This window comes from Leucoraja erinacea, chromosome 22 (assembly GCF_028641065.1).
Source record: "Leucoraja erinacea ecotype New England chromosome 22, Leri_hhj_1, whole genome shotgun sequence".
Classification (NCBI taxonomy): Eukaryota; Metazoa; Chordata; class Chondrichthyes; order Rajiformes; family Rajidae; genus Leucoraja; species Leucoraja erinaceus.
Genome location: NC_073398.1, coordinates 22,179,045 through 22,200,297, shown reverse-complemented (window position 1 = coordinate 22,200,297; position 21,253 = coordinate 22,179,045). Strand labels below are relative to the sequence as shown.

The 21,253-nt window shown below is 40.3% G+C and overlaps 1 protein-coding gene across 4 annotated transcripts in view; it reads right to left on the bottom strand.

Annotated features, from left to right (window-relative positions):
- sema3c (sema domain, immunoglobulin domain (Ig), short basic domain, secreted, (semaphorin) 3C) overlaps positions 1-21,253 on the bottom strand; it is a 217,888-nt gene that overhangs the window by 26,860 nt on the left and 169,775 nt on the right. For all 4 annotated transcript variants that reach the window (XM_055653098.1, XM_055653099.1, XM_055653100.1 and 1 more), the window contains 9 exons: positions 18,669-18,829; positions 18,017-18,079; positions 16,586-16,705; positions 12,394-12,484; positions 12,189-12,308; positions 10,794-10,936; positions 8,686-8,800; positions 7,769-7,838; positions 5,887-6,031 (listed from right to left, as the gene is read on the bottom strand). In XM_055653098.1, coding sequence (XP_055509073.1) covers positions 5,887-6,031; positions 7,769-7,838; positions 8,686-8,800; positions 10,794-10,936; positions 12,189-12,308; positions 12,394-12,484; positions 16,586-16,705; positions 18,017-18,079; positions 18,669-18,829 — 1,028 coding nt within the window. The remainder of the gene's footprint in view (positions 1-5,886; positions 6,032-7,768; positions 7,839-8,685; positions 8,801-10,793; positions 10,937-12,188; positions 12,309-12,393; positions 12,485-16,585; positions 16,706-18,016; positions 18,080-18,668; positions 18,830-21,253) is intronic.

Sequence of the window (21,253 nt, the reverse complement as noted above, 5' to 3'; positions counted from 1 at the left end):
TCTGCAGAATACCTCCCAAATTTCCTATTTTCCTCCAGATTTCCAGCTGCAGTATTTTCCTCCATTTCTGATGGTGTAATGAACAGCTAATAATCCCACTTATATTACCGTGTTTTCATAGCAGCTTTCACCCTTTTAAAGTCTGTTAAAAGTCCTGGCACTGAACAAATCATTTTTCTATAAATGCCATATGCCGTAATACTTCATCTCAAAAGGCAAGGTATTAATTCATTATAAACCAATTCAATGCTCATAAAAACACAGGATCCCAGCCGACAATTCTAACTGATTACTGTTTGAGCTTTGTGATTGGTGCCAAAGTGAATAACTTTTTGGTGAATAAAGGAAATATACTCTTTTTTTATTCCAGAACAGAAGATATTATATGGGGAAAGAAAATGAGAATTGGAGGAGCAGAAGTATACTTTGCTGCTGTCAGATGACTGAGCTGTGGAACGATGGATGTGAAGAACCTGCGATTTTCATAAGTGATGGGAGTAGAAATAGGCCATCCAGCCCATCTTGTTGACTGGCCAGGAGTGTGAGATAATCGTAGGGGACATGGACAGGAAATCTATGGCAAATAATTGTGCCCAAACTCCCAGGAACTGGAATGGATCCTTGTTAAAGTTTTTATTCAAACAATTTAAGCACATCATTTTGTTTGAGAACTAGAACAACACTGTAAAATAGTCGTCCATCAACCATACTTTTTCATCTATTATAGAGTACAGCCTCTGGCTAAAACAATTATACTAGACCATGCTGTGATGAGCAGATGAAGTTTAGGAATGGGGCTCATTCCTTAATGGGCCTAATGACCTGTACTGTGAAATCTTTCCATTTTGTCGGCCCCGGAGGTCATGATAGGATAACTGACAGTCAGTGGATTTCATTGTGATTAATGTTTTAAGTTCTGGCATTTGTGGTTTGCAATATCTTTTATCAACCAAACCTTCTCTGAAACTTGGAAAATGATAATGACGAAATCCTGGCTGGAATAGGACAACATGTTAGCTTAAGCGTTGAGCAAGAGTTCACATTTAGCCAAGTACGTGGGGGTGAAATTGGCCACTTTATTGATTGCGAGCTTTTTACCTGGAGGATGTTTATTCAGTCTCAACACAGCTTCTAATGGGAAATACCCCCTCACATTGTTAAAATAATCACATTTTTTAAAATAAAATTCTTTGACGGGCCCGAACAAAGATAATTTAAGTCAAGTCAATTTTATTTCTATAGCACATTTAAAAACTACTCTCGTTGACCAAAGTGCATTACGTTAGTGCAGGTACTAACGTGGTACATAGATCAACAATACATACATAAATACATACATACAGCGCTCCCTCAGAGGACCTCAGGAAAGGCTTGAGAGTAGAAATAAGTTTTAAATCTAGACTTAAAAGAGTTGATGGAGAGGGCAGTTCTGATGGGAAGAGGGATACTGCAACTGCAAAACCGCAAAAGCATAATTGATATGAAAAAATGAGGAAAAAAACATATATTATTGTAGAAACAATGAACTGCTAGTTTACCAAAGAAAGAAACAAAATGCAGGAGTAACCCAGCGGCTCAAGCAGCATCCCAGGAAGGGATTTCTCCAGGGATGCTGCTTGACCCGCTGAGTTACTCCAGTATTTTGTGTCTCTCTATGTTATTTTGTGGTTTGGCTGTTTCACTATTTTGGAACAGATAGTGAGAGTGTAACTGAATGTTGTGGCGCTGTAGCTGATATTTTGCCAAGTACTTCAACTAACACTTTTCCTTGTGTGTCTAAAAGACACACAAAGAAAAACCTTTTCACTTTTTACAAAACAATGGAGAACTATGAAGAGAAAATTGTACCGAGTTTTGTAATTGCAGCTCATTACCACTGATACTTGGATTGTTTTGGAGAGCGACTGCAGGGTATGTTTCTGCTATTGTAATTTTGATTATTTCTGAATCCAAGTTTCATTTTTTATATTATATTTCCTATTTACTATTTATATTGTCTGTCTCCCATCCTACAAACACAGCCCTTTCATCTTTCTTCCCTTCTATACCATCCATGCCCCTGCAATTCTTCATCCCTGTTTCTCCTCCGTCCCACTGGTGCAGGTGAATGCTCGCCAGCAGAAATATTAAAGGGCCTGTCACACTTACGTGTCCTTGGCACGCAAATTACGCGACCTCATGGTCGCGTTGAGCCAAGGCGGTCGGGCGAAGGTCGGACGCGATTGCATGCGTACGCGCAGCCGTCTGGAGTGTGTGACGTCATTTGAAGATGGACACAAAGCTGGAGTAACTCAGCGGGACCGGCAGCATCTCTGGAGAGAAGGAATGGGTGACGTTTTGTGTTGAGACTCTTCGTCAGTCTGAAAAGAAGGGTCTTGACCTGAAATGTCACCCATTGCTTCTCTCCAGAGATGCTGCAGGTCCCGCTGAATTACTCCTGCATTTTGTGTCTATCTTCAATTTTCTAGGCCCCGCTCTGGGAGTAGAATTGGGGGCGGATCTGGACCGCAACGGCCGTGAGTCCCAGGCCGAGTTTGGCGATGGTTTGCCTGCTTCTGCTGCTGTTGAAGGTGAGACGTTGCGTCCTGCCAGGGTCTTGGGCCTGTCCCACTTTGGCCGTCAGTTGCACGACAGGCCGTTGCCGCGCAAAGATTTCATTCACTGCAAGAATTTCGGAGCCCGCACAACTCCATACCCCTCCGTGCTTCTAAGTGCGACCGGACCCGCGCGGCCATACGGTGCCCGTACGCCTCAAGCGATCACGAGGTCGTGTAATTTGCGAGCCAAGGACGCTTAAGTGAGACAGGCCCTTAACTCTGTTTCTCTACCCTCCCATGTTGCCTGACTTGCAAAGTACATTCAGCATTTTCTGCTTTAATTCCAGATTTCCACTTTTGAAACTGATGACAAATGTTTGTTCTTGGATATCTGAGGCACAGGCAATGCAAGTCTTGATCAGATTGCTTTTCATATTTGTATTATTTTTGCAAAGGCAGTCAGCTATGATTGGATATTTACTATATTAGATTTTTTTGGACTGACTAAGATGACACAGATGCAACATTGCAGACTTAAGATCTGAAATATTTTGGATTGTCAGGTCAAGCAAATATCAATTTTTGTAATATTTAAATATGGGTGGTATTATGCAAATGTTTTAAAGATGTGGTCACTCAGGTGTTCTTTGTCCTGAAATTTCCATGAGGAAATATTTGAAATGGGGGAAATTTAGTAAATGTTCACCATATGGATTGTTGTGTTCAGTTTTGGCCACCATGGAGAAAGATGACCCAGCGCTTCTTAAACCCTGTTACTCATCCAACGTTTTCCAAAATACTTATTACAGGGATGTTGTTAAGCTGGAAAGGGTGCGGAGAAGGTTTCCGATGCTGCCAAGTCTTGAGGGCCTGAGCTATTCAGCAGTCTGGGATTTTATTCCTTGGAATGTAGGAGGATGAGGGGTGATATTATAGACGTGTATAAAATCATGAGAGGAATATATAGAGTAAATGCACAGAATCTTTTACCCAGACTAGCGGAATCGAGAACTAGTCGTCATTGGTTTAAAGTGAGGGGAGGGAGTGAGATTCAATCAGGAACCTAAGGGCAACTTGTTTTTACACATAGGGTGGTAGGTACATGGAACAAGTCGCCAGAGGAGGTAGTTGAAGCAGGTACCACTAAAAAATTTAAAAATACATGGATATGATAGGTTTAGATGGGTATGGGCCAAATGTAGGCAGGTGGGACTAGTGTTGGTGGGGCATGTTCAGCGGCATGGGCAAGTTGGGCCAAAGGGCCTGTTTTCATGCTGTATGTCTATAACTCTATTGATTGCTGGGATTGACATGATTATGAAAAGAGATTGTATTAATTAGATTTATATTTGTTGAAGTTTAGAAGAATTAAATAAGTCTTTATTGAATCCTAGAGAACTCCAAAGGAACTGGACAGATTTGGCACAGGAAATATGTTCCCTAGACTTTAAACCCAGGACCAGGGTCACAATCTTAGGATAAAGGTACACCAATTAAAACTGAGAGGAGGAGAAATGTCTTCCCCTAGAGAGTGGTAAACCTATTAAACTATCTACCATAGAAAGCAGTTGAAGTTGAGCCATTAAATACACTCAATGAATTAGATTGGACCAGATCAATCAAGGGATTTGGAGAAAAGTCTGAAACACAGTATTGGATTTGGATGATCAGTCTTGATCATATAGAATGATCAATGGACAGGCTCGAAGGATTGAATAACTTACTCCAACTCCTGTTTCTATTAATGTAGAAATTGCTGAAGGATGGCCACCCATAAACAACAAGCAAGGTTCATCAAGCTTGCTCCTGTGGACAATTTTGGACCATTTGACCAGGACTTATTCTATCAGATCCAAATCTTGCTATTGTTGTTACTGGAGCCAAAGTTCACAGATGAAATACAAATGTGGCTATGTTCATATTATGCTGGTTCAAAGTTTCTAACGAATAAACATGTTAAATTCATATCCTTATAACTACAAAACTCTGATCTTGAATGTGTGTGTCTGTGTGTGTGCGTGTGTGTATTTATTTGTTCGTGTGCGATCACATCTTCTCGAAAAACGACGCATTAACGGTAAAATTTGTACATATTCTGATTTATCCCATGAAGTAAAAAATTGCCTTATCTGAAAAATTAATGCATTGTTTCCCGTTATTAATCAAAATGTTCAAAAATCTGAGGAAACTTGGAAAAAAATAACTGCTTATTCCCTGTGCTTACAGCTGTGACGTCACAATGGTATTGTAGCCCTGCTCGCAACATTGTTGCTATCCAAGTACGCTGAGCCCTGCTAGCCCTAGCAAATGCAAATACATTTTTTAAAAGTCACAGTACACTGAGTTCTGCTAGCTAGCAAGTGCAATTGCATTTTTTTAAAGTTTAAAAATGAGGGAGGGTGCATAAGGTAAAATGAGCAGCCCCTATGCTGTTGTCAGCAATGGGTGAGTGGTGGAATATTGCATTGGGGAACGGTTTGCATTGGGGGACCAGGCCTCCCATGGGAGCTATGGGTGAGTGGTGGAATATTGCGTTGGGGAATGGGTTGCGTTGGGGGACCAGGCCTCCCATGTGACAATAGACAATAGCAGTAGGCCCTATGACAGGGACCCAACGGGTCCCACTTGGTCTAGTATATTCCTAAAAAGAAAGCAGATGCTGATATAATAGTTGGAATGGAATGTTTTCTCTCCGAATGTTATTTGTTGTTGCTTTTAACAGTAAATAAAAATGAAAGTTGAATTTACTGAGACTGCCTGTGTCAATGAAAACAGCTGTGTATGAAGACTCCTTCAAAGTTCAAACAGACCCTCAGGGGGGCTGAACGTGGATCTATTAGATGTTAATGGACTGAGAATGTCTGGTTTTGGTTTGATTAATTGTATATACCAAACCATTCAGGTAATTAAGACAGTAGATAGATTAGTAATCTGGGCAGATCAAGGAAGTTATGTATGCTGAGATGAAAGTGAATTTAATGGCTGGTTTCTTACCCTAGTAAAAGCTGAGCATATAGTAAACATCAGGGAAGCACATTGTTCAGCCCAAAGCTGGACTTGGACTGTTGTCATCAAACAGAATGCCAAACGCTCTGCTTTGAAGAGTATCACATGGTAAATTCCATCAGTTTAATATTTTTGCAGTAAGATAGCAATATTGCCCTCCCACACTGAAATGCCACCTGAATTTATACATTACAAGTGCGTGTAATGAGATTTCGAGCCATAATCCCTGAGGGAAGGAGGGATGTGTGGTGTCATTGTATCAAACCAAGCGGCTTCAGAAAATCTTCTAAAGCTGAGTGAATTATTAAACAGTGCAGGTTAAGGTGGAAATTTCAATACTCACTGTGCCAGGCCTAGGATACGGAATCCTGCCTTGGTATGGAACATATTGATGGCTTGGTCCTTCTTTGTGTGCGAATGGTCCATTAAATACCGTGTGAATGTCGAGCATGTTATAGACACACACAGCCGAGCCTTTAAATACTGAGCTGCAAGAACAGGCAGAGATTGCATTGTGATGAGCAATACAACAGGCATTGTTTTTACTTGTTAAGCTCATATTCAGTCTTAAAATATTCCATCAACTTGTGGAAATCATTTTATCATGAATGAAGAAATCAGCATAAATAAAAGCAGATGATCCCTAAGGAAGATTATTGGCTTTGAATTGATTATAAATCATCGTTGTCTCATTCAGTGATGCACATGAATGATGGGTTGTGCGTTTTACCCTACAAAACCAAGCTGTGCCCACTGTAAAATATTGCTCTCAGACCGGCTCACCCCTCCATCACACAATCTGAACCCTGAATTTTATTGGGAGTTTGCAAGGACATTAAGAGTTGCAGGTATGATATACCCCGCAATCATGGTTACACAGAAAATGCCCGTTAAATGGCAGGCTGCAGATTTGAGTACCTTATTTAACTGAAACGTCAGTGCATAAATGTTTAGGTTAGAGATACAATGTGGAAACTGGCCCTTTGGCCCACCGAGTCCATGCCAACCTGCAATTATCCCGTTCACTAGCACTGTCCTACACACTAGGGGACAATTTACAGAAGCCAATTAAACTACAAATCTCTGTAGTGTGGGAGGGAGCCGGAACTCCCAGAGATAACCCACGTTGCAATAAGGAGAATGCACAGCTACATACAGACAGCACCTGTAGGCAGGATTGAACCCGGCTCTCTGGTGCTGTAAGGCAGCAACTCTACCGCTGCGCCTCCGTGCCACCCACGTAATAGAAGCAGCTTCACTCTCCACTGCCAATATTCTACTTGGACTTGAACAACCTAGTTTACATGATGGCGATCAGAAATATTAAAATAAGTCAACTCCACCGCACTGATAGTCTTGTTTTGATGAACATAAAAATCTCTCTCATCAAAGCTCTCAGTCAACAGTAACAATCATTTATGAGATTTGGTTAGCAAAAATCTTGAGGAAAATACAAAATGCTGGAGTAAGTTAGCAGGTCAGGCAGCATCTGAGGAGGGAATTTACAGGCACCATTTTGGGTCGGGGTCCTTCTGTAGCGTGAATGGAGAATGGAACAAAAGCTGGTAACAGGTAGGGGCGGAAAAAGCCTGGCAAGTGATAAGTGGATACAGGTGGGAGGGGGTTGATTGGTAGCTGATTGGAGTAAGTGACAAAGGCTGGACAAAGGGGACAAAAGGGTATCAGATAAGCAGAGAATAGGAGCAAAATGGAATCAGAGAGAGGGATATGGGAGTAAGGGGACATGGAGGAGAGAAAACGAGGGAAGATAACAGGGAAATTGGAGACTTTTTAGATCGGACATTAGTGTGGGAAGGAGGGGAAGTTGCAGTTGGAAAAATTTGTGCATATGTGTTGAGGTGGCTCATGGGAATGCAAAGGGGGCGGTGGGGGAGGGTTATTACTTGAAAAAGGCAATGGAGGAGTCCAAGGACATAAAGGTCAGTATGGGAATGGGAGTTAAAATAGTTAGCAACCAGGAGATGCAGCAGTAACCTAGTGTGCTTCTTATTTATTTTATTCAACTGGGTAAATGCAATGGAGAGCTTATGTCAAAAACTCTCTGTTATAAGTTGTCTTACAAACAAATGTACTACAAGCGATCCACTTACAATAATGAAATAAATACATGATTTATTCATTAAAATAATAAGACTATTAAAACGTTCATCAGATGTAAATCAATCTATAGAACAAAAGATAAAGGCGTTGGAACTGTGCCATACCTTGAAGATGTGAACAGTCCATAGACAAGCAGGCTCTTGGGGTACTCTGTTTCTAATAAAAATACATCCTCTGAGAAAAAAAAAAACACATTCTTAGCCATTTGTTGATTCTGAAAACAATCTCAAAATGATAAATCTCAAGGAACCAAAGGGTCTGACGAGTTGGATTGCTGCTCCATAAAATACAATGCTCCTATTATTAAACTTGCCAGTAGTGCTATAGGGTGAACCCTCTTGCAATTATTTAACAGGAATAAAAGTGTTTCTTTGATTCAGTCATTTTCATCATCGAAACTTAGCAGATTCCCAAAATAGAGAAATATAAGTTGACAGGATTGTTCTGCAGAGGGTGATGATTGCAAGTCGAAATCCTGCATTCAAGGTTGTTTTAGGGAAATACCCATCAAAGTAGATCTGCAAAATGTGTTTTGAGCCCAGCTCTCAGTTACATCCTGTCTGATAAATGGTTGGGCTTGTTCTGAAATATGGAAACTGAAAAGGTCACCAGCTAGATTGGTGATGACATTTCTGACGTTAGCTTAGTACAGGTAACATTTTTCCTTGGTCTCTGAAATGTCCTCATTGGCAAGTTAGGCATTATTAGCTAGTAATTACTCACTGGATGAATGGGGGCAGGGGAAAATCAGAATAGATTCATCCGGGAGCTGGATAGCTTTTATCTAAAAGATACAATGGAGGAATAAAGAAGATAAACCCTTGTTTTGTTTTAAGTTGCTACAGCATAATAGACTAGAATCACTTTTACAGTCTTCACTGACCTGCTCTGACATAAGATATGTCTAGGATCAGACAACTCAAGAAGTCAGCCAACTCCATTTCTCTCATATGAACTCAACGGAAAAAAAAAAATTGTAATAAAACATGTCAGACAAAAGTTTATAATATTGTTCACTTACGCAGTTCATCAAAGTGAGTTTCTGTGCCATCATCATCTATCACAGAACATACCAAACGAGCCTTTAAGAATGTTGTCCATTTGTTAACAAGACTGCGCTGACCTCCTATATCATTCTAGACATTAAAGCAAATTTATCGTAAATATCCAGTGAAGGAAGAATTTAAACATCTGTTAAGGAAAAAATAGATTTAACGCTACATCCAATAACTCATGTCTATAACACAACATCCAAACCACATAGAAACAGGATCCTGGCTGGTATAGAAATACTTCATACATCTGTCAGTAGGATGTCTTAAATAATACATGTTTAATTTAGTGCAAGCTGTTACGTGGAATAAATGTACCCTTTCAAATTTGCTTCAGCATTAAGAATGTCCCATCACATCAAGCACAGGCATGGACCGCTGCTTTACAGATATGTATTTGGTCTGTGGTAGAATAAAATGCACCAATAGTTATGGGGAGGGCGCGTTGAAATGCAATGACAGAGTGGAAATCCAAGCTGGCCAGGATACAGAGAATAGGCTAGGAGTTATGAGTTGAGCAAACAAGTGACTGGAGAATGTGGCCAGTGATCCATGCAGAGAGCGGGCCAGAGTTTGGTGTTGGAAGGACGGTAGATTGGAATGACCGGCTATGGTTGGAGAAAGGTGGCTAGATGGTTTATTTGAGATGGTTAGTCGAAATAATTCTGACAACTGGTTTTCAGATGAAAAATAAAGAATAAATGATAGTTCTGATGTTGCCAGGCTGTGACTAATACGGCATTGCCGGGATCATTATTTGAGGCTATTGATGATCAGTGGCTTGGTTGTGCAAAGGAAATGTCACATTTCTCAGTTACAGTAGTTGTTGATACAAAGCTTGAGTTGAGGGAGGGGAGTGGAAAGGGCTTCAAGGGAATATGGACCAGCTGGGAGAGAGAGCAAGACTATGGGAGATGCAACATAATGTAGAGATGTACAATAGGTGTACAATAAGTAAAAGTGGACTATTTTGTAAATGATGAGAAATGTTGATATTCATAGGATTTACACATCACTGAAAGGCAATTTGTAAATACAAGTGATAATGAAGGCAAATTGAACGCTATGAGAGGATTTGAATACAGGAGTAAAAATCTTATTGTATGTCCATGGGGCCTTGGGGAAACTGCACCCGATGTGTAGTTTTGGTCTCCTTACCCAAGAGAGCATGTACTTGCCATGGAAGGCATGTGGCAGGTCCATCACACTAGTTGCAGACATATTGGGTGGTGTATGAAGAGTGATTGAGTATACTAGGCCTAGATGCTCTGGAAATCAGAAGATTGAGAGGAATCCTCATTAAAGCATTCAATAGTTATACAGGACTCGGCCGGCTGGATGAAAGAACGATGCTTCTGATTCCTAAAGGATCAAAAACAGGGGTGATGGTCTCATAATAAGAAGTAAGTTACTTCTGAGTGGAGGGGAAATTTCTTCATGCACAGGGCGATGTATCCGCCATTCTGTAGCCCAGATCACTGGATTTATTTTATACAAAGATCAATACATTTCTGGATATTATGGGGATCATGGGCTATCTGGACCGTGCACGTAAATGGCATTGAGATGGAATGTCTTAATGAATAGCACAGCAGTCATTATATGCAAAATGAATTTCACTCTGTGTAATGTTTAATTGCATATGTAGCAATAAATATCTATTAAAAAATAGATCATCAAAACTTGAGCAGACCTTCAGGATAATAACTATCCCTCAGTCTTTACATTTTCCCAACAGTTCCTCTGTCAACAGGTTCCTTCACCACAATTGCATGCCATGGAGTTTTTGAGCATTACACTCTATATTGAAGCTTGTATTTTTTAATTCTCTACGTAAGTGAGTAACTTTGTATTTTTTTTTTTAAACTCTGCAATGCGAAGCCATACTGGGGCTGTGTTGAGTTTCAACTTGCATTTATTTCAATTGAAAAATTAAATCTGGTTTAGAATTCCCATTTTCCAAAAACACGAAGAGCTTAGGCTAGAAGCAGCTGAACAAGCTGGCAGATGCAAACACAAAATATCCCCCCCTAATAACATAATGAGATTTCAATCCACAACGAGGTGCATTACTTACAGGACAGATCCTGGCAATCCTGGAGTGAATTTGCTTGGTATTACCGTGAGCATCTGTCACCTTTTCCCGGAGGAAGAAGTACAGTTTTGCATCATTTGGGTCAGTGCCATCAGGAATGAGTTGCGCACCCACAAATACAGGCTCTAACAACAGACAGAGACGCAGTCAATAGCAGATTCACAGCTTGTAGCCAGAATTCAAAATACAGATTTGATTGATTGTTTAAAGCTTTGAGTTTGCTGCATGAATTATATTAACAGCATGGGGAAAAAAGTAAATGCATTTCGGTGAACACTCGATGAGAAAATGATGGAGGAAGGAACAGAAGGAGACACTGATGGGGTGGGGATGAACAGCTGAGGAGGAGACTTGTCCATTGCAACAGCACCAGCGTAGGCTAGATGGGCCGAATGGCCTACTTCTGAAGGGCATATTATGTGTAATTCTGCACAAGAGGTCATGAAAATTGTCTGAAAGGTGTAAATAACATTCTAACAGTTTGACAGTGGTGGGACACGCACCTACAATCTATTCTCGCAGACACGAGAGGTGCTAATGAATGAGCTAGGCTGAAATACTTTGTAAAGTACACCACAGTGATCCAAATAATGGTTAATTAGAATCTATTCAATTGAAGTGACTAGTAATAAAGCATATGAAACAGTTCTGTGTGTCAGCATATCCGGGAACATCACACTAAGCTCAGTCATTCTCTGAAATCTTCCTCCATATATAAACTTCAGCTTGGATTCTCAAGCCAAAAATAACTGAATTGGGCATTTCAACCAAGTAATATCTCTGCTCTCCAGATTAAGTTTTGTATTATGAAAAACAGTAGAAACATTCCTGGGTGTAGATCGCTATTCAATGATATAATGTGCAAATTCAAAGAGAACCTGACTTAGTTATAACAAACATTACAGGTATTATCTATGGGTTGGTGCCTATAGATGATTAAACACAACCCCTGTAACTGACATCTCCTACCTCATATGTCGCTTGGGCAGCTTATACCCCAGCGGTATAAATATTGACTTTTCTAAATTCATGTTACCCTTGCTTTCCCTCTCTCTCCATCCTTCCTCCTTCCCAGTTTTCCGACCAGTCGGACTATCCCCCCGATTACATTTTATCTATGTATGCTTTGTTGTCAGCTTCTCGTGGTTAACAAAGATCTATTCTACATTTTCCTTGACCCTCATCTCCTTTGATGTCGCGTTTTCACACCTTATCCTATCTTATCTCTGTCTCCCTCTCCCCTGACTCAATCTGAAGAAGGGTCTCGATGAAACTTCACCCATTCCTTCTATCGAAAGATGCTGCCTGTAATACTGAGTTGCTCCAGCTATTTTGTGTCTAGTTTGTATTGAATGGGCTCTAATTAAGGATACCTACCACTTAGCCACTTGGAGTTGTGCTGGTCGGTCCTTATGCTGTTTCTTTTTGTTAGACTGCGGAATATTGCCGCATCAGTACCCATGAAGTCGATGTACACTCCTGAAAATAACTCTTCATCTGAAGAAGAAAGTGACACAATTAGAAGTATAGTTGAATTGTATTCTTTCAAAGATACGATTGTCATTCTATTTTCTCTACTCACTGATCATAAAGGACACCGTGTCAACCTGAGGGTTAAATGAGCAGCGGCCCTTTCCTGACTCGTTTTTTGATTCAATCATAAATATTTGATCCTGAAAAATAAAATGAGACAGGGAGGTGACTCATTGTTATCAGTTAAAACGTGCAGCCTGCAGTTAGTTAGTATCTGATTCAGGTAGAAACCATGTACAGACTAAGAAGGGTTCTCAGGTCCCATCATTAGTATCTGCGGTAGCTCCTACAGGGTCTTTCTCACCTTCTGAAGGCAAATTGAATGTCGTGTTCCCCCCCAGGCGCCTGCTGATGGTTGAGTGGCGTCAAGAGTCATGAATGAAGACTGTTTAATTGTCATATGCACAGGGATTAGAACAATAACATTCCTACTTGCAGCACCTTTGCGGGCACATTAATTACAACAACACGACAAATGAATGTACAATAAATTGTCAGTTATTCTAAATTGGATCATGATAGTACAAGCTAAAGTATGGAATGCATTCTCAGCAGTGCAAAGTCCATAGTAGTTTGATGCTGAAGTATGGTTGTGGTTCGGGTTGTGCACACTGGCTCAAGAGCTTGATAGTTGATGGGAAGCTGCAGTTCCTGAAGGTAATGGTTTGCAGGCTCCTCGTATCAGTGAGAAGAGAGCATGGATACAGTGGTGTGGGTCCTTGATGGTAATGCTGCCTTCTTGCGACAGTGCCACCTGTTTTTTCTTTGATGGTGGGAGGTCAGTGCTCATGATGGACCGTGCTATGTCCACCACCTCTTGCAGCCTCCTTTGTTCTTGAGCATTCAAGTTACTGCACCAGGCCATGATGCAACCAGCCAGTATGCTCTCCACCGCACACCTAAAGAAGTCCATTAAGATTCAGCAACATACTGAATCTCCTCAAACTTCTGAGGAAGTAGAAGGATTGAGGCAGGAACAGCTACAGTTTGGTGGAGATGACCAGACATAGATGAGAATAGCAGGTCAGCACTCCTGATCTTTTACGGCCCACAGGAATGGTTTAAAAAAAATGCAAAGACATCCCCATCTTGAGATGGTGTCACCAGTTATCACAGTGGTAAGCAGAGTGAGACAGGTTAGCACTTGTTCCATCCATCCCAGTCCAGCCTCTGCCAGCAAGCCTAAAGCAGGAGTGTGGCCCCAGGTTTAGATTTGGGAATGGTTTAATTTCTGTTTTAGGAACACTTCAAATATGATCCAACAGAATGTCTGACCAGATGTATTTTGGGAGGATCATCCAATTTACATTTAGATACAATAGATACATATCTACTACGTCACAATATTAGCTCATAGATTTGAAGAGTCTCTACAGGGGATGAAGGAGAGGGTTTGTGATTTCAATGTATATTTAAAAGTTCACTGCTTTGAAGTGGAGCTGGGTAAAGCTACTTGAAGCTGACAAAATTCATTTCATTATCTATGGAGAAGATGAGGAAAAGTTCACATGGTGAAAATCAATGCGGTAATATATCAAATATTAATGCTGTAATGAAGTACAATGCGCAGATACCATCAGGGATGAGAACAAAGGCAATAATACTCTTGATCTGCTTCTTTCTGGTGCCTCAGCAGCTAGGTGCAATTTTTCTTCAAATTGTGCAAATCATTAACCAGAATTTATTTCTCCAGGTTGACAAAGCCAACAACGAGAGCTATCGAAATGTATTCTGCTTCTGGGCTGGAGGCATGAAGGCTCTTGGAAACATTAATTGCTGAATTGACTGTTACTGCATACAATATGTATCTGTTGCAATTTGACCCCAAGGTGCCTGACACTCCATCTCTTTACCATTATCTCTTCAGCAGTTTTAGTTTTTAAGTGTGCCATTTGTCTAAGTAGCCAGCCTTAAATAAATAAAAATGTCATATTTATCTTTTGCACCAAATGTTTTATGTTTCCATGTCATATTAAATAATCTAAGACTGGTCAGACATTGCATAACTCATGTCTCAGATGGAACAACCATTTGAAAGGATAAGACACAAATACATGATAAGAAAATAAGAACAGTGCTTCCATAGAATCCTTGGCATGTACTGTTGAACGATTGTCCTTCTTGTGATATCAGTAATACTATGTTTGGAATGGGCTAGCGATTGGTTTCAAGTGGTAAAAATGATAAAGCTCATTATGTTGAAGTATCACCACAATGAAGAAAAGAGGATAATTTAAATTAACAGAATAAATTAATTTTGTATTAACGCCACTGGTATTTCCTAGAATAATGGCTCTAAATTTTACTGGTACATTAGGAATCTTTTAACAATTTCTGTAATATATATCCGATGAGTTAATATTTTAAGTCATTCGGTGAAAGATCAAGGCAAACATGTTTTCTACTGCATGAAAGGTAGGGACGACATTTACAGAAGGCAAGAGTGATCGAAGATTCGATGATAGAAAATAAGGAAGCCTATGGCAGCTATCGTGGGTTAAAGCAGGACAGGCCATTGAAAACAATAGGTGAGTACTTTAAGAAGAAACCAAAGGGATAAAGATAAATATCACTGGCAGAAAGATGAAGGAGAATTCCAAGGCATTTTGTAAACATATCAGGAGCAAGAGGGCAAATAGACAAAGAATAGGCTCCCTTAGTGACCAAAGGGGCAATCTGTGTGCTGAGCTGGGGATATGTGTGCTCCCAAATGAATATTTCCTATCTGTATTCACTAAGAGAAAAGAAACGGTAGATGGGAATTTCAGGGAGAGGGGGCAGTGGTATAGCAGTAAGAAAGGAGAAATGTTAGATGTCAAGGAGAACATAAAAAGTAGATAAATCCCAAGGGTCTGCTTACATGTATCCAAGACTAATATGGGAGATAAGGGAGGGTGGGACCTTGCAAGAGATTTTTGCACCTACACAAGTCACAGGTGAATGACAGTTGACTGGGGAATAGCAAATGTGTTTCCTTTATTCATGAAGGGCGGAAGGGATAAGCTGATTAATCACAGGGCAGTGAGTCTTACACCAGCAGCTGGGAGAATATTGGAAAAAGGCCAAAGATCCCTGAGGTGACAACACAGGTACATAGGCTGGTGAAGAAGGCATATGGAATAATTCAGATTGATCAGCAATGATCAAATGATGGAGGACATTCAAAGGGCCAAATGGTTTAATTCTGCTCCTGTGTCTTATGACCTTATGCTTCTGATGTGGCATAGAATAAACTAAAAATAAGCTCAATAAAATAAAATAAAACTGAAATGAACTAAAACTGAACTGAGAATGTAACAGCAGGGACATAATGTTAGAACTTTATAAAATGTACCTGCAGGCCACAGTTGGAGCATTGTGTGCAGTTCAAGTCACCGCACTATAGGCAGGATGGGATTGTGCTAGAGGGGATGTTGCCTGGATTGGAGTGTTTCAGATGTAAGGATTGGAAAGGCTGAGCCTGTTTTCTCTGGAGTGGAAGAGACTGAGGAGTGACCTGATAGAGGTTTACAAAATTATAGGGGGGATAGATAACATAGATAAACAGAATCTTTTTTCCATGGTGGGAGTATTTATAACAAGAGAGCATGGATATAAGTTGAGAGGTAGGAGGTTTAGAGGGGATGTAAATCTCCCCCACCCCCTCGCCCCCCTCCCCCCCACACACACAGAATGGTAGGGATCTGGAACACATTGAATGAAGAGGTGTTGGAGGCAGGAATACATACAAAGCATCTGGAACCGTATTTGAATGATTAAGACACAGATGGCCACAGAACAAAGATAGACAAAAAGGAATTATATTGACAAGTACATTGGTTAGCATGGACCTGCTGGGTTGAAGGGCCTGCTCATGTGCTTTACAACTCTGCCTCTGTGTCTTTAGATACTATCTACAAAAAACAGATGAGCCAAATTCCTATTTCAATGTTTTTTGTCAAACTATAATTTTCCCCTATAACCCTCAAATTCCTGAATATATTGCACAAATAGCTTCTCCTTACATTAAACAGTAACTGTACAATTCAATAATTGAACGTTTGAAGTGTTTAGATATTTTTGGAAGACGAGACAAAGTACAAGTGAAAGACTTCCAGAGCTATTGGAAAGATTCGGAAATTTGATTCTATAACAGTAACTACAAGGGTTTGGATGCAGCATTTCTTTAGTCTGTTTTGGATTCAATACAACTGTCTGCACACGTTATATAATGTCTACTTTATCAATGGTATAACACGAACCTCAGATTTGCGACCCCTGTTGATGTATGTGCAGACAGGGCTAAATGCACCACTGCCGCAAACAAAGAGATGCGTCCGGTTGTACACTTGTATAACGCGTACAAAATTACCACAACCATTCTGTAAAAATGTAAGAAAGTAAATAATCATTATTCATGAACAAGCAATCGCCACTTTACATTTGAATCAAAGGAAAATACATTTTCACCAACAGGTAGTCACAAACTAAATGATTCTGCATGGCAGATATGAAGATTTTTAAACACGGTGAGTGCTCTCTGGAGATTGTTATTAGTCTTTGTTCAATTGGGAGATTTATTTCCATTGACCTCATACTTACTATGCTGCCAATCAACCACAATATAGTTGCTTTCATTTCAGATGACCTACACATTATTCACTTCGCCAAGTCATTTCTGTTAAAAATATTTTAAGGGTGCTTCGTTTCAGAGTTTGCAAAGAGAATAATCTGCAGAAGAGATAAGCCCGGAACTCAATATTATAATACATTAAAATAAATAATAGAGATATTAGTTCATTTTAAAGACATGAGGTATAATGAAATCCAAGGGATAAGAAAGCAGATGTTTGCATGGAGAATGGAAATGTGATGAAAGGTTGGAGAGGGGACTTTGCAGATCAAGCTAACCCTGGTAATTACAGGCCAGTCAGCTTAACATCTGTTGCAATGATATACAAGAGACGAGAATTTGCAGCATCAGGTTCATAAGAAGCAAAAACAGGTTCCCCAGTGGGTAATTTGTGCTTTATGACCAGAACTGTGGAAGATTGAAGTTAATGTGTAGTAGTGAATCTCCATCAAATCTCTTCAAGATCACCGTTGTGATATGTACGGCATTCCATAATAGACAATGTAGGTTAACACAATTTTAAGGGTACAGAATATATTTATTAGGGTGTTGCTTGTATGAAGCAATACAAAAAAACTCAGAAAAACATGGATCAATTTTCACGAGAACAAAGTGGTGTACAGGTAATCTGACCAAACTGTTACAAACTAAGAACAGATATCACATGTGAACTGAAATTGATTGCCTCTCAGGGTTGAGGAACATAGAACAAGGGACATATTATGTGCACAAAATTAACTGGAAGAGATTTAAGGAAAGGAGCAGGAGAAGTATATTTACACAGAGGTTTGAGAGAGTGTGGAATTCAGGACTAGATTTAGTGAGTGAAGTAGAGACCCTGCTGACATTTAAGCATATGACAGGTCATTGAAGGAAAGTGGAATAATAAAATATTGGAATAGGCACATGGGTTTTGAGTTACTGCTCATGTGGAGGACAAATATTGACATGGACTGGTTGAGCTAAATGGGCCAATTCCATGTTGTAATTCTAATTAACTCCGTGTCTGTCAAAAAAAATATTCATCACTACATGGAGAATCTAAACATTTGCTACTTACATTTGGATCCTTGCCAGCCATTTTGCATTCATCCACTTTATTGCTTGATGCTGGCCAGTGAACCTGAAGAAAGATATTGCAAAATTTCAACGCACTGTTAAAACAATTCAGGGACACAGTAAATAAGCATTGCAGTCAACATGGATCTACTCCACAGTCTGCTTATTGTAGGCCGTTTGTGTCTTATGGCAATGGAAAGATTGTTAGAGGAACAGGCCAGAAGCAAGCTGGAGAGCGTCTTTCTGTTCACACAATCAAAAATAGAACGATAACTTTACAGCTGTTAGAATTGATCCTCTTTGGGCACTTTATGTTAATCAAACTTTTATTGTCAGTTTATATGGAAGATAATTCAGTTTTTAATACATCGTGTATGTGCTGACATGAATATTGCTTGGAATCTCTTCACAAACTACTTCTGAATTTTTTTGGTTTGGCTGCACCAATGGGAAAATTAAACCAATGGGAAAACAAGAGAGAAAGCTTGCTGTAGCAACACTAAAGACCAGTGTGACTGGACACATCACAGAGTGGTCCAGACAATATTTGGAGCTACAACATTTTAGCAAAGAGCAGATATAAACCATGTTATAATAGTATGAAGCAAAAGTCATTTCCATCATCAAGAAAATCTTCAGGAGATGAGACTTACAGCAAGGGGACTCTGGCTAATGTTGTTTACATTGAGAGACAGGATGTAGTCTTTGCAGCCTAAATACAGGCGGTCTTGATCTTCATCCATGAGTAGGATGCGATAATCCAAAGGATTCGATGACAGACTGTAAAGCTGAGATGTATGAGTGGCCTTTAGCTCTGTGAAGGGAAGACAGGTATGTGGTTATTAGTTGCGACAATTGCTGTATCGGATTCTAAGTTATGAAATAAAATATGAATTAGGATGAATTAGCAAACTTCAAGAATCAGTTAAATGGCATGGGTACAGCTAAGGCCCACCTCTTCATCATCAGGGATGTTGCATCATTTTTCACCTGCTCGTCCAACTTAAAGTTCTGGCTCAGGTGAAATTTCCTGAAGGGCAAGGCTAGCAAGACTGATACTTTTTGTTTGTGTTTGTTTGTTTATTTGGTCATTTGTTCCGGTGAAGGCGCTGTGCACATGGCAGCCAGACAACAGTCGCTTGCCTTTTTCTTTTTGTTTTCACTTTTAATTTCAAGTTTTTGTGTACCTTGTGTGTTGTGACTATCGGCAGACCAATTTCCTTCTGGGGATGAATAAAGTTTTATCGTATCGTATCGTACATATTTTGGCGGTCCTAAGAACGACAACTGAAGTTTCAAACGGATCTTTATTCGAAAGTTTGGTTTTAAGTACACAGGTTCTCTAGACACGTCTGGCCACATCGGTGGTCAGGGCTGAACTAGCGCGCGAAAGCAAAACCGGGCGAATACAAGCATGGCGAATACAAACCGGGCGAATACAAACATCCCGAGTCATGTGACCACGGCTTCCAAACGGCGGGTTCAATACCTGCGTGCGCCAGCAGGCGCCACTACAATATCGTAAATTATATTACTTCCAGCCCTACAATGTTCCGTTCAATAAATCTCTCTGCTTCTACCTCTAAGTACTCCGGAGATTCGGAGGCTGCAACTGCGGGTCTGGCGGACGGCGCCACCGGGAGCCCGCGGGTCCCTGGAGGGAGACCGCTTTTCAGGGCTCTCGCAACGGCGACTTCTCCCGCCCGAGTTGCGGGGTTGAAGAGCTCCTGGAGCGGGGCCTCACAGCACCGCCCCGCGCGACTTGGAATGGCCGCGGGACTCTGCGAGCGCACGCCGGGGACTCTAACACCAAGACCCGGTGTGCGACCTCGCACCACCCGGCGTGGCTTTAATGGCCGCGGGACAATCGCCATCGCCAGCCGGGGGCTTTGACTTTGACTCTGACATCGGGGGGGGGGAAGAGTGCAGTGGAGAGATAAGTTTTTTTGGCCTTCCATCACAGCGATGTGATGGATGTTTGTGTAAATTATGTTGTGCCTTGGGTCTATTTGTTTGTAATGTATGGCTGCAGAAACGGCATTTCGTTTGGACCTCAAGGGGTCCAAATGACAATTAAATTGAATCTTGAATCTTGAATCTTGAATCTTTTTTCTCCTTTAAAATGATCCTTTGGATCCTCCTCTGGGAGAAAGTTGATCTGAAATGTCCTTGGCATAAAATCAGTGGAAGTTTTTTTTGGCGATTCGGTAGATTTTACTAGATTTTATTGGGTTTTTGTAATCTATTCCAAGATTAAATAATAAACCATGTACAATTCATGACTTTTTGATTACTTCCACAAATTATCTTCCAGGCAGTAACCTTTAAGTACTCACAAATTGGGTTACTTTGTGCTGACATGAACGGTAAATTTGTAAACATAGTGATCAGGGCTGATCTGACAGACGCACATTCTATTGAAGTTTTTCCTTAAAAGTTTCTTCTTGGTTCAATACGTCGAGGGTGATCGCAGAACAATGGTTACTAAGGAGTTGATGCAAAGTAAAATATTCTACATTGATGCTGCAAGCATATTGTGACCTGATCTCCATCTCAGATCAGATTCAGATTCAATTTTAATTGTCATTGTAATCTGTCTGATCATATCTGCAAAAGATCTAGGTGAAGTAATTCTGGTTCTATCTGACCTACCATTCGCTCTCATTGAAAGGGTCTTAACATTTCTCCAAGTTTATGGCTCTTCCTGATCATATTGGCACGTGAAAACATTCAAGCAAATCAAATTAAAAATGATCTTGTTTTTTAAATGGAACTCTAGGGAGAAAAGGGTAAGGAGAAACATCCAATTAATATATTTTGGAGGCCGTGCAAAAATCCAGCTGCAGTGTATTAACCTTCTCGTGAAACTAGTTGTACACAATTACAATTGAGCCAATTCCCTTTCACAAACCTAACAGGCTACATAAATTTCCAATGAGAAGTAACAGTGGAAGCTGATCAGAATGATCATACCGCCATCCCCAATAGACCATGAACAGGTTTTTAAACACAGCACCGATCAATTGAGAAAATGAACAGTTATTGTGGATCCTTGTCTGAAATGGATCCGACCTACTTTCCACTTTCTGAAATGTCTGATGCAGCCAACCTGAAACTGAAGCTGTGGAATTAAAGATTTCACTCTGTTATACACAGTCAAAAATAAAACAAATGTGCATTAAGAAAATATAGCAAGAAAGTTTGGGTTGAAATTTAGGATTTCTTGTTGTTTCTTTGG